The 12,099-nt window shown below is 55.7% G+C and overlaps 1 protein-coding gene across 2 annotated transcripts; it reads left to right on the plus strand.

Annotated features, from left to right (window-relative positions):
- Nucleotides 1-12,099, plus strand: LOC111822369 (ubiquitin carboxyl-terminal hydrolase 47-like). 2 transcript variants are annotated; one of them, XM_023740878.1, is made up of 11 exons: nucleotides 1-200; nucleotides 360-487; nucleotides 781-907; nucleotides 1,692-1,813; nucleotides 2,210-2,289; nucleotides 3,369-3,497; nucleotides 3,899-3,994; nucleotides 4,933-5,061; nucleotides 10,108-10,239; nucleotides 11,198-11,223; nucleotides 11,702-12,099. In XM_023740878.1, the coding sequence occupies exons 1-11, from the start codon at nucleotides 79-81 to the stop codon at nucleotides 11,751-11,753; spliced, it is 1,143 nt and encodes a 380-aa protein (XP_023596646.1). In that variant the 5' UTR covers nucleotides 1-78; the 3' UTR covers nucleotides 11,754-12,099. The 2 variants fall into 2 exon arrangements, with proteins under 2 accessions (XP_023596646.1, XP_023596647.1); XM_023740879.1 differs by lacking the exon at nucleotides 360-487.

Here is a 12,099-nt window from a genome sequence, read left to right on the forward strand (position 1 = left end):
GCTGGTGTCCAAGGAGGAATCCATGGAGAGTCCTGGTGACGGCCTCGCGCGCTGTCTGCTCCCAGACCAGGGGCTCTTATGTGGCCTGGGCACTTGGGGGAGACGGCTACTCCTCCTGAGCATCCCCCTGATAGCAATGCTCAGCGTCTCCTTGTCTTTCTGGAGGCGCAGGGGAAGGAGCACGCGCGGCACCAGGAAGCGTAAGTGGCCCAGGGAGGGCGGGGCGGGTCAGCAGGTCCCGCGCCTCACTCACCCTCCTCACTAGGAATTTGGGCCGCCTTGTCTGCTCCGTGGAGGATTGGTTCTCTGATGGGTCAAACGCGCAGCCTCCCGTGCTTGCCTACGTTTACCCTTTCCAGCTGGGGAGCGGGCCAGGAAGAGGCCTCCAGAGACCCTCCGAGGCCGCTTGAGGCTCCAAACCCAGCACCTCTGGCGCCCTCTGTGCGCACCCCAGCCGCAGGGCACACGCCCAGGCTGAGGGAGAGAGGTAGAGCTCTCTGCCCTCGGCCCCCACCACCTGCCCCACTGCCCCTGCCCCCAGCCTTTCTGCACTCTGCCCCCATCCCCCGGCCCCCACGGCCCTCTGACCCACCCCCCCACAGCCACCAACATCTAGCCTTCTGCTCCAATTCCTGAGTTCACGTCACCTGGTTGGCCCCTGGCCCCCATTACCCGTCCATCCTGACCATCAGCCCTGTCCCCTGCCATCTGCCCTGTGCCTCAGCTCCTGCCATCTTCCCGGCCAACCAGCTGATCTCTCTTCTGTGGGGCCCCTCTCAGCACCCATAGGTCTGGTCAACCAGGGTGCTACCTGCTACCTGAACAGCATCCTGCAATGCCTCTTCTTCACACCGGAGTTCCGCAAAGCTGTCCTTGAGCTGGAGTTGCCTGCTGCCCAGCCAGCCCTGTGAGTGACCGTGAGTGGTCGTGGGGGCCCCTGCCGAAGGTCAGGCCTCCACAGGGGAGTGGGCTGGAGGAGAAGCCCCGCTGGCCCCAGCCTCCAGCCCCACCTGGCACATCTGCTTTATGGGGTCTTGGAAGGGGTACAGCCCTGGTGGCACAGTGGTTAAGGGCTCGGCTGCTAACTGAAAGGTGGATTGCTTGAAGCCACCAGCAGATCCAAGGAAGAAAGACGTAGCAGTCTGCTTCTGTAAAGATTATAGCCTTGGAAGCCCTATGGGGCCGATCTACTCTATCCTATAGGGTCACCATGAGTCAGAATTGACTCAGTGGCAGTGGGTTAGATTGAGGGCAGCAGATTGTAACCCTGTAACCCTGGCCTCTCCAGCCCTAGGAGGGAGGGGTGGTTTGGGGCCAAGCAGAGGCTGCTGGGAGAGGGGCTGACTTTGGAGCTGGGATGAGGGTGGTTGTTAGGTGGGCCTGGCCCCCAGGCCGGAGGTTTCCAAACATTCACCTCCCAGACTGCCTCCCCCCTCCCCCTGCAGCTCCCTCCTGCTCTGCTCTGCTCTGGGGCATGGGCGCGTGCTGCATCACCTCCTGCAGCCTGGAGAGAGAAGGGGCCCTTCCCTGACTGATTGCCACCGTGTGGTCTGGGCCCTGAGAGTCAGAGGCCGGGGGAGGCCAGGCCTTGCTTGGTTTGGAGGAGACAGGCCTGGCCGGTCGCAGAGCCTCTATGGGCTCTGAAGCCCCAGCTCTAAGTGGTTTCTCTTTCTCTTCCTGGAACCTTGCAGCTGCAGGGACCACGGAGAGTCCAGCTTGGTCACACAGCTGCAGAGGCTCTTCCTGGACCTGCAGGATGCCCAGGCGCCTGTGACCACCAGAGCCATCACCCGCTGCCTGGGGCTGAGAAATGGTGAGAGCTCTACTCAGAGGGGACTGGGACCCCAGTGGTGGGGCTGCTCCCCTGCGGCCCCTGGCCCCTGCCCGGCCCATACGCCTCACCGCTGTGCTCCAGCACTGCCAGACTTCAGGATCCCCCAGAAGCAGGGGCCCCAGGCAGCGGGGCTGGGAGCAGCATCCCCGACCCCGTATCTTGCTGGGGAGGGGAATCAAGGGGAGACTGGTCACCTTTGACCTCTCTCCTCCTTCCTCCTCCCCACCTCCCCGTGCCCCTTTTTCCCTGGTTGGGCTGCAGGGTGGGAACATGGGGTGGTGGGGAGACGGATGGAGGAGGCGGGGCAGGCAGGGCTCAGGAGTCTCAGCCGGGACCATGTCCTCTGTTATCTTCCCGCCCCCACCCCGAGCACAGTGTACGAGCAGCAGGATGTCCTGGAATGCTTCCAGACCCTGCTGACAAGGATGGCTGTGGAGAAAGTGGAGCTGAGGCAGGTGAGACGCCCCTGGGAGTGGGGGTACCCTGCTGCTCGGCTGTACCCAGCTTCACCATCCCCTTACCCGAGGACCATGAGCGCTCTGAGGAAACCAGGGCAGGAAAATGTGCCCCATGGGGGCTGAAGCCCCTGCCCAGCGCCCTGGAGGAAAAGGATTCCAAAGAAGAACCTTCTGGGGTTGGGGGGAGGCAGGTGGAGAGGGTGGCCCTCACCTGTGGGGGGAGGGGCGGGGTGGGGTGGGGTAGCCCTCACTTGTTGGGGAGAGGCTGGGTGGAGCCTAGAACAGGTAAGACACAGTGTTCCCTAGTCAGAGGGCTAGCATGAAGGGGGCACATGCAGCAGCCACCGGGGGCTTTGTGCTAGGTGGGGGCGCGGGGCGGAGTGGGGGAGCCAGGTGCCCCGGGACAAATACACAAGAGGAGGAGTTGGGAGCCCACAGGACGGGCCCAGATTCCTCCCTGGAACACAGGGAGTGACCGTCCTGCCTGGACATAGATGTTGGGAGGCAGGACCTGGGGGGCCAGTGCTGGCGCAGAGCTGCACGTGGGGGAGGCGGAAGGGCCAGTCCCTGCTGCCAGGCTCAGAGGCCTGTGCCCAGGTGGGCAGGGAGAGGCGCTGAAGGAGGCTGTGCTGGGGGCTGACCATCCATGTGCCTTCTAGAGGGACCCTTGCCTGGCAGTGGGGAGGGAGGAGCCATTGTCTGGGAGTGGGGAGGGAGGGGGGCCATTGCCTGAGACCGGGAGCAAAGCCCCACTCAGAGCTGGCAGGGGCTGTTGAGGGGGTGAGGAGGGTGGGGCCAGCTGACAGGCAGCCACGAGGACGTGGGTGAGGACTCCCCCAGCTGGCCTCTCGTTCACACACCTTTGCTGGACAAGACCAGCTCAGAGTGCGGGGGTGGGCTGCCCAGTGGGCAGAGGCTGCATCTGGCCTCCAGGCATGAGGTCTGGTGGAATCAGGTGACCCACAGGGACACGGGGACGGTGCCCTCTTCCCTGCGACCCCGGACCCACTGCACCTGCTCAAGGGGTGTCCACAGCTGGCTGCTGCCCCCAGACTCAGGTGGACGCTGTCTTCCAGGCATTCCAGATGCTCACGGAGCGTGTCATCCAGTGTCAGGTCTGTAAGGACGAGACACGGCTGGAGGAGGCACGGCTGTTCCTCATGGTGACGGTGCTGCCAGGCCCCGAGGAGTCCGTGTGCTCCGTGGTAAGGCCACCCCTCCTGCGCCCAGCCCGCCTCTCTTCCTGTGCTGAGGGCTCCCACAGGCAGCATGGCCTGGTGGGGACGCTGCCACAGACAGAGGTCTTGCAAGGGGACCCTTCCCTGTGGGATGCCAGCTCCCCTGGGGAGCCTATGACTCCAAGTCCAGCCTCAGCCCCAGGGTCCGGCCAGGCTCCCTGTGGGAGGTCCTTTCCAGCCCCCAAGAAGATGTGTGTGGCTATGGTCTTCTGCTGATCTGGGGGGCCCAGAAAGAGCCCCTGGGGTATAGTCATGGCCCACAGGGCCTTGGGAGGTGCCCCCACCAGACCGGCAGCCCCTTGGCTGCCAGGCTCCCCGGGCCTGCCACGCGGGGGGGGCAGGTGGTGTACCCTCACTGTCCCCCGCAGGCCGAGGCGGTGCAGGCGCTCTTCCGGAAGGAGCAGGTCACTGGTGACAACCAGTATTTCTGCGAGATGTGTGACCGTAAAGAGGACGCCAGCTCTGTGAGTGCCAATTCCGCGGGTACCCAGTGTGCGTCGAGAACTCGCTGCCGGCAGACCCCGGAGTGAGCCTAGAGCTCTGCACCGTCGGGGCCGGCCCAGCAGACGGAAGGCCCCGCAGTGCCTCTGCGCCCCTTGGGAAGCTGCCTGGAGCCCTAGTTGGAGCCCCAGCCGGAGCTCCAGCGGGCCCGGGTCACCGGGGAGCGGCTCCCCTCTCCCAGCCTGCGAGCCGAGCTCTTCCAAAGCCTGGTCAGCTGGTGGAGGCTCTCGGGCGCTGCGTGGAGAACGATCCTGAGGCCTTCTGGCCCCAGGAAGAGCCTGGGGTTGATGTGATGGACTCCTACTGTCTGGCACGAATGTGAGGGGTGTGGGTACCGGCCCCCAGATGCCCTCAAGCCCCAGGCCAAGGCTCCACCCACACCCGCCTGCTCCATTCCCACTCAGTCACTCATCAAACACGCCTGCAGGCCCCACGCTGGACCCAGGCACAGAGAGAGAGCCTGCGTCTAGCTGGGAAGGATGGGCAGGCTGAGGACGGTGCTGCTGGGAGGGAGCCTGTGGACCCTGGGGCAGACGGTGGGGTTGAGGTACAGCGCTCCCTGCCCTGGGATGTATGGGCTCTGAAGCCAAGGGGTGTCTTGACTGCCCCCAATCAGGAAGCACATTCATGAGTTGGGCAGTCCTTACAGGCGTTCCTGAAGAAAGAAAGCCCAGGTAGCCTGCCCTGCAGCCCTGGTCTGCACCCAGAAAGGAAGAGCCCAGGCTTCTCATGCCTTCACCTGTGGAGGGACAGGCCAGGAGGGCCCCAGGCCCAGCCTGGTGCAGTTGGGAAGCCTGATGCAGCAGGGTGGGAGGACCAGGGCTGGCCACACCTGCCCAGGGAGGCCAGGGGATCTGGGATATGGGCCGGTGGTGCAAACGTGCTACTGCTGCATTTGCAGGAACTCTGCCTGCGAGCCCTGCCCTCAGTGCTGGTCATCTTCCTGGAGCGTTTCACCTTCTACCGTGGGGCTTTCTGGAAGCTGAAGAACAAAGTGACTGTGTCGGAGAAGCTGATTCTGCCGTTCCCAGTAAGGCCCCATCCCCTGGACCTCACGCTGCTCTTCCGTCTGGTTACCCTCCTGGCCAGAGCCCTAGGGGCCAGCATCCACCCACAGGCCGAGGGAAGGGAGCTGGCCTGGAACCCTCTCTGCCTCTGTGGCTGCCAGCTTCTCTAGAGGGTCAGAGAGATGCATCTCCCTCCACAGGCACAAAGGGGTCTTGACAACAATTTAAATCTTATCTGCAGAAAGGCCTATCCTGCCCAATGAAAGCAAGGCACCAATGAGGGCCATCCCCCCCACCCCCACCCCCCCGCCTCCAGCCCTGGTCTCAGGGACAGGAGGGAGGAGGCAGGAGGGTCCCTGGGCTGCCCAGTGGTGCCTGATGTCCCCATGCCAAGCTCAAGTGCTGACCTTGCTTAGCTAGGTTCCCCTCTCGGGTCAGCCCTCACCACTCTCCAGCAGCACCCCTCCACCCCATTCTAACTGCTGCTTGTCTGGGGCTGGGCTTTAGGCAGGAGCAGATCGTCGAGGGTAAGACAGGGCTCCCCAAGGAGGACAGACTCATCATCCAGACATGGGGTGGAAGTCTCAGCTGGAAACCCAGTTCGGTCACCCAGGCTCTCAGCTCGGGGCCTCTTGCCTGAGAGCCCAGGGGTCAGGGTTCCCATACAACCCCTGGCCCTGCTAGGTTAGGGGCTGAGGCCCTGGAGACCTGGGTATCATCCTTGACTTCTTCCTCTCCTTGACTGAGAGCTTCCTTCCTCTGCATTCATTCATTTATTCATTTGTTCGTGAATCCTTCCATTCAGCAAACATCCACTGAGCCCCGTCTGTGCCCCAGGCACTGTGCCAGGCACCGGGAATACGGGTGTGAACAAGTAGAAAGCCTCTGTCCCACCTCACAGAGCTCATGTCTAGTGGTGGGAGACAAGAGCAGTCAACAGATAGATAATTCTGAAGGTGCCCAGTGCTGTGAGGAGATAAGACGGCAGTGGGAACAGCCTGTTGACAATGGTTGGTCCACACTCACCAGGATGGCCTCTCTGGCCATCTCAGCAGGTGGTATTTGAGCCAAAACCAGAGGAAAAGGATGGAGCCAACCACACAGAGAACCTGGGGGAAGTGGCACAGGGAGGGACCCAGAAACCACGTGGGACTAAAGGGAGGAGCTGAGGAGGGGAGTGACGGGAGTTGAGCAGCAAGGCTGGGAGTTGAGCAGCAAGGCTGTGGCCAAACCCCCAGGGCTTTGTGGGTAGTAGAGAAGGGTCTGGATTTCCCCAGGTGCCATGGAAGCCATTGGAGAAGGTGAGCAGGTGGGTGTTATGGCTGGATTTACACTTTTGTGTGAAGAATGAACTGTAGGGGACAGGAGGGAGAGGGGAGAGGAGTTCGGTGGCTGTTGCTGCATCCAGCGTAAGATGAAGGGCCAGGCTGAGGGGCCCCTCAGAACTGACCGCATTGTAGGGCATACCTGCAGCATCTGTCCTCTGTCTCCCACCAGACTGAGTTCTTCCATAGCAGGGACTTGTCTGACTCACCTCAGTGTTCCTACAGCTACTTTATGACATCATTCATTCATTGAACAAATATTATTCAGTTCCTCTTGGGTGGACAGCACCCTTTAGGTTCAGAGGGTACAGCAGAGAGCAGGACTGTCAAAATGCTTGCCTTTCTGGAGCTTACATTCTATAGGAGGAAGAAAGAAACAGATGAGAAAAGTGAATTCTGTCTGATAGTTCTATGTGGAATATAAACATAAAGGCATGAAAGAACTGGCAAAGTCAGCCAGTATCCTTATAAACAGGGTATCGTCAGGTCATGTTTTTTTCCTCCAGGCTTACGCTGCTTGTCTTGGAGTAAGTTTTAGACCATTTACGTTTAATGTAAATAGTGATATAGTTGAATTCTTCTCTACCATCTTGCTATTTGGTTTTATTTGTATCATCTATTCTTTTTCCCTTTGTTTCTCTTTTCTTGCTCCACGCCCACCCCCCACCCCCACTTTATAAATTGATCAAGTGGTTTTGGCATTCCGTTTTATGGCCTGTACTGAAAATCAGCCAGTGAAAACCCTATGGATCACAACGGTCCAATCCACAACCCATCATAAGGATGGTGTGGGACTGGGCAGCATTTTGTTCAGTTGTGCAAGGGATCACTATGAGTCAGGGCTGACTCTGCAACAGCTAACAACATTAGCTTTCTAGCAATGCCTCCTTGTATTATTTTTTGAGTATTTGCCATAAAGTATGGATCTGCAATTATTTTCTATAAAGGGCCAAATCATAAATATTTTAGGCTTTGTGGACCATAGAGTCCACTTCAACTCTGCTGTTGTAGCAATGAAGCAGCCATAGACAATATGTGAGTGAATTGGCATGACTATATTCCAATAAAACTTTATTTACAAAAATAAGTGGTGGCTGAGATTTGGCCCATGGGTCATAATTTGCCATTCCCTGCTCTGGAGATTATAATATGTATTCTCAGCTTACTACATTATACCTTGAATTAATATTATCATGTACAGTGCAAGAATCATCCAACAATGAGGTTCTCTTTTACCCTTTTCTATCCTTTGTGTTATTGTTGTACCATATTTATAATCGACAATACATGTTTATTATTTTTGTTTTAAGCACTGTTAAGTTTCAAAAAGTAGTCTTTGCCCACAGTTACCATTTCTGGTGCTCTTCTTTCCTTCCTGCAGAGCACGGATTTCATGGGGGACCATTTGCCTTACCTAAAGATCTTGCTTTATTGTTATGATGCAGATCTGGTGACACTGAGTTATCTCAGCCTTGGTTTGTCTGAAAATACCAACCCAAAACCTACTGCAGGAGAGTCAATTCCAACTCATAGTGACCCTATAGGACAGAGTAGAACTGCTCCATAGGGTTTCCAAAGCCGTAATCTTTACAGAGGCAGACTGCCACGTTTCTCCTGTGGAGCAGCCAGTGAGTTGGAACCACTGACCTTTCGGTTAGCAGCTGAGTGCTTGACCACTGCACCACCATGGCTCCTCGAAGATGCCAACAGAGACTTATAAAGCTGGGATGCCACTGTAGAGTTGTCCTGGGTTAGGGTCAGGGGTTAGGCTTATACCTTTGCATTAATCGGTCACAGGTTGTGGGCTGCTCAGAATAGGCTATGACAAGGATCGAGGAAGTTCTCTTTAACCATAGCAATTTCAGGAGTGCTCTCTGCTGACAACTTTCCTAGAAGCTGGGGGATTAAACCCTTCAGAACTAGGTGGAGTATCCGGGCAGCACAGCACCCATGACAATGTCTTTGTTTGCCTTAATTTTGAAGGATATTTTCACTGAACATGTAATTCTAGGGTGACTCATTTATTTATTTATATACGTAGGCACTTCAAACATGACATTCCATTGTCTCCTGAAATTCATTGTTTTCGATAAAAAGTCTTCAGTCATAGTGTTCCATTGAATGTATTTTGTCTTTTTCTCAGACTGCTTTTAAGTGGTTTTTCTTTATCTTTGGCTTTTAGCAGTTTGACTATGATATAATTAGTTGTGGTCTTGTTGCATTTATCTTGCTTGGGGGTTTCTGAGCTTCTTGTTTATGTGGGTCTTTCTGGAACTTCAGTTGTTTAATGTTGTCCCATAGGTCTCTGATACTCTGTTCTATTTGCTTTCTTCTCTCTCTCTGTCTCTCTGGTGTCCATTTGGATAATGTTTGTTGACCTGAATGTGAGTTCACAGATGCTTTCTTCTGCCATGTCTACTCTGCTTTTAGATCCATTCAATGAATTCTCCATTTCAGATATTATATTTTTTCAGCTCTAGAATTCCATTTGCTTCTTTTTTACAGCTTCCATTTCTCTACTGAAATTCCCCAGCTGTTCAGCCCTTTTTGTCCATCGTGTCCTCTAAATTCTTTAACATATTTGCAGTAGTTATTTCAAAGTCCTTGGCTGCTACGTCTGGGTCATCTGTGGGTCTACTTCTTTTCACAGTTTTTTTTCTTGATTTCAGGAAAGCAGTGGTGGTTCAGTGGTAGATTTCTTACCTGGAGCCCTGGCAGCACAGCGGTTATGAGCCCAACTGCTAATGAAAATGTTGGCAGATCATCTGTGGGTCTACTTCTTTTGATGGTTTTTTCTTGATTTTGAGTTACATTTTTCTGACTCTTTACATGTTTTATCTTAAAACAGATATCATGTATAAATGAACTGTAGACACAGTAGTAGAGATTATGTACTCTACCAGTGAGGCTTTCTCTCAGGCAGTAGGGTGAGCAGCTGAAACATTCAATCCAGTTAAGAGTGGGTAGGTTAGATTACAGCTTTAACTTCATTTCATCTCTGATTTCAGATGTCTTGAGTGAGGTCACCTGCTCCTTCCACCAGGACTTTGGGGCTAAGTAGCACAAATGAGGAGATCTCTGTCTCTCGCTGCTTTCCTGTCCCTCCCCTAGCCTCTGCTAGCTCCACAAAGGCCTCTATGGGAGAATTGGTGGGTGGGAACTATTAGTATTTCAGGCTCCAATTCTTTGTGGCTTTCTACTTGGTTGTCAAAAGTTCCACTTACTTCTCCCCAACCAGCCTCTCCATCCATGGCAGGCTGTCTCCTCCAACCACCGGCACTAGACTCTTCTTGCCAGAATCTAGGTCACTCAGGCTCCTTGCATCCAGAGCTCTTCAATGGCTTCAGAGAAAATTACGATGTTTTAGTTGACTCATGGTTTCTTGTTGTTATGGTGGGAGCTACAGTTTTTACTACCTTCTGCAGGTTCAGCAAAAGCAGACGTCCCTTACATGTATTAACAAATGGAAGGTACCAGCTGATTGAGGTTCAGCTGTCTGAAAATCCTGTGAGCTACCGTGTGATCATTAGCCAGCCCTGTTGCTCTCCCCAGGGCAGACTTTGAATTATCACCCTGAAGGGACTGAAGCAGGATCTGCAATTTTGGTGCAGGGTGGGCGGACCGTGGGCCTAGGAAGGATATGTAATGCTGCAAGGCAGTGAAGTTCTTGGGTTTGCTGGGGTGGGGTAGCCAGCCCCTATGGAGCCTCTGGGCTCAGACCTTGCTGGCTGTATCTCTCTCCAGGAAAAGAATTGTTACAACCTCTTCGCAGTGTGTCACCATTTCGGTGACCTCACTGGCGGGCATTACGTGGCAGACATAATGTCCTTTGAGAAGCGTTGCTGGTACAGGTTTTCAGACGACCATGTGGAGGAGGTAAGTTGAGGCTGTGCCTTTGTCTGACCAAGACCTCAGCAGTCCACAACCGGGCATAGTGGGAAACTCTGCTAGGAGAGGCCCGTCCCTCACAAATATCCCTCTAAGACATCCCAGTTCCATGACCCAGAGGCTGAGTGCTGAAGGCCACTGTACCAGTGCCTCCGTTCCTGGGTTTAGATCCCAGCTCTGCCCTCGACTTGGCAAGTCCTCTAGACCCTGGGTTCCTCATCTGGAAGAGGGGTGATAATAATGCTCAGCTCGAGGGTGCTGTGTGGATTACAAGTTGATGAACCTAGACCTCCCACAAGATGGGGGCTCAGGGAGCTCAATATGCCTGGTGCCCAGCGACGTTCCTTGGAGAACACTGCAGATCCTGCAGCCTCTGGAGTGACCCCACCACACAGTGGCAGGAGGAGGCAGATCCAGGATGAATCTGAGACCTGGGAACTAACACTCTGAGTGCTGGAGAATACTGGCTTGCGAGACAGTTGTGAATGTTCCTCCATACGCAGGATCTCAGGCTGCTGCATTTTTCGCTCTTCATTCTAATCCACCACAGTCAGCACCCAGCTTCCCCTGAAGCTGGTGAGGAAGCCAGCATTGGTCCTTAATTGGGGTCTCTGCCGCAAACCCACAGGGATGTGCACAGGTCCCGGCGGTCTGTCTACAACATACCCAGAAGAGGGGAGGGGGCTGCATCTTTCCAGTGAGGAGCCTGGGCACTGTGGTGTAGGTCCCCTGCCTCTCAGCCCTCCCTCTCTTGGGTGGTCTCCAAGCCCTTCCCCCTCCCAAATCTCTGTCTGACCTAGGAAAGGACCATCTTCTCCTGCAAAGACCTTCAATAGTGCCTCTTCGGTGGGCTCTTCCAACCTCAAAACTGGCCTTAATTCTTGGGGCAAGAGGAGATGTGAACCCCAGTCATTCTCACCAAACCCTTGTTCCTCTTTTGTTCCAGATCCAGCCAGGGCCTTCTGAGAGCAGGTACTGTCCAGCCCTGTGTTCCAGGACAGTTTTTGGGGGCAGTGGGGAGAAGTGAGAGGCATGGCCCAAGGCCGAGGTGTTCCTTACTGGGGAGGCCGGGGTCTGGGATGTGAGAGGCACGGCCCAAGGCCGAGGTGTTCCTTGTCGGGGAGGCCGGGGTCTGAGAGGTGCAGAGCCAAGGCCTGAGTGACAGCAGCCCCGGGAGGAAGGATCCTCTGAGCTGTGGAGGTGGGAGGGTGGCGGGAATCAGGCTGGGACGAGACCAGCCCAAGACAGATGCAGCAACAGGAAGTCTGCCCAGGTGAGGACCCCCACGGCGCGGATGCTGCTCCTCTAATGTCAGGGTGCCCTCATTTGGGACGACACTTAAGGCAAGCAAGCCTCGGGCTGAGAACTCTTTCCTGCACGTCCCAACATGCCCCTGGCCCTTTGACCAAATGCCCATGACGCCCACACTGTTTTCTCGTGGCTTCCACAGTACTGCCTACCTGCTGATGTACCGTCGAGAATCGCTGGGCCCCACCACGTGAGAGACAGGCCCTCCTGGACCTGGGTGCCCCTAAACTGCTGAGTGTCCTGTGCACCCACCCCTGCTGACAGTGCCCTGTGTCCAAGCGTGTGGTAGAGAGCAGCTGAAGTCAGGGCCACCCAGGGCCCGGCTCAGCCTCCCCGAAGCTCAGCCACAGGTATCCAGAGCGGGCATGGCTGTGAAGGCTGCGAGGGTGAGCTCGGGACTTCCCTGGAGCCTGTCCCCAGTTCAAGGAGTTTGATTGTTTTTTCTGATTATGAAAGTAATAACCTATTCACTGAAGAAAGATGCTACAGAAATACAAAAGAGAAAGTAACAAGTCACGCTGAGCCTCAGCCAGGCCCAGC

Source organism: Trichechus manatus, unplaced genomic scaffold, assembly GCF_000243295.1.
Source record: "Trichechus manatus latirostris isolate Lorelei unplaced genomic scaffold, TriManLat1.0 scaffold00165, whole genome shotgun sequence".
NCBI classification, from domain to species: domain Eukaryota; kingdom Metazoa; phylum Chordata; class Mammalia; order Sirenia; family Trichechidae; genus Trichechus; species Trichechus manatus.

What these genes read in the sequence shown, in the direction of transcription:
- LOC111822369 (XM_023740878.1), top strand. Translation starts at nt 79, where the DNA reads ATGTGGCCTGGGCACTTGGGGGAGACGGCTACTCCTCCTGAGCATCCC. An exon ending in GCCCAGGCTGAGGGAGAGAG is followed by an intron (nt 488 to 780) that starts GTAGAGCTCTCT and finishes GGCCCCTCTCAG; the next exon opens with CACCCATAGGTCTGGTCAAC. An exon ending in AGAAAGTGGAGCTGAGGCAG is followed by an intron (nt 2,290 to 3,368) that starts GTGAGACGCCCC and finishes GCTGTCTTCCAG; the next exon opens with GCATTCCAGATGCTCACGGA.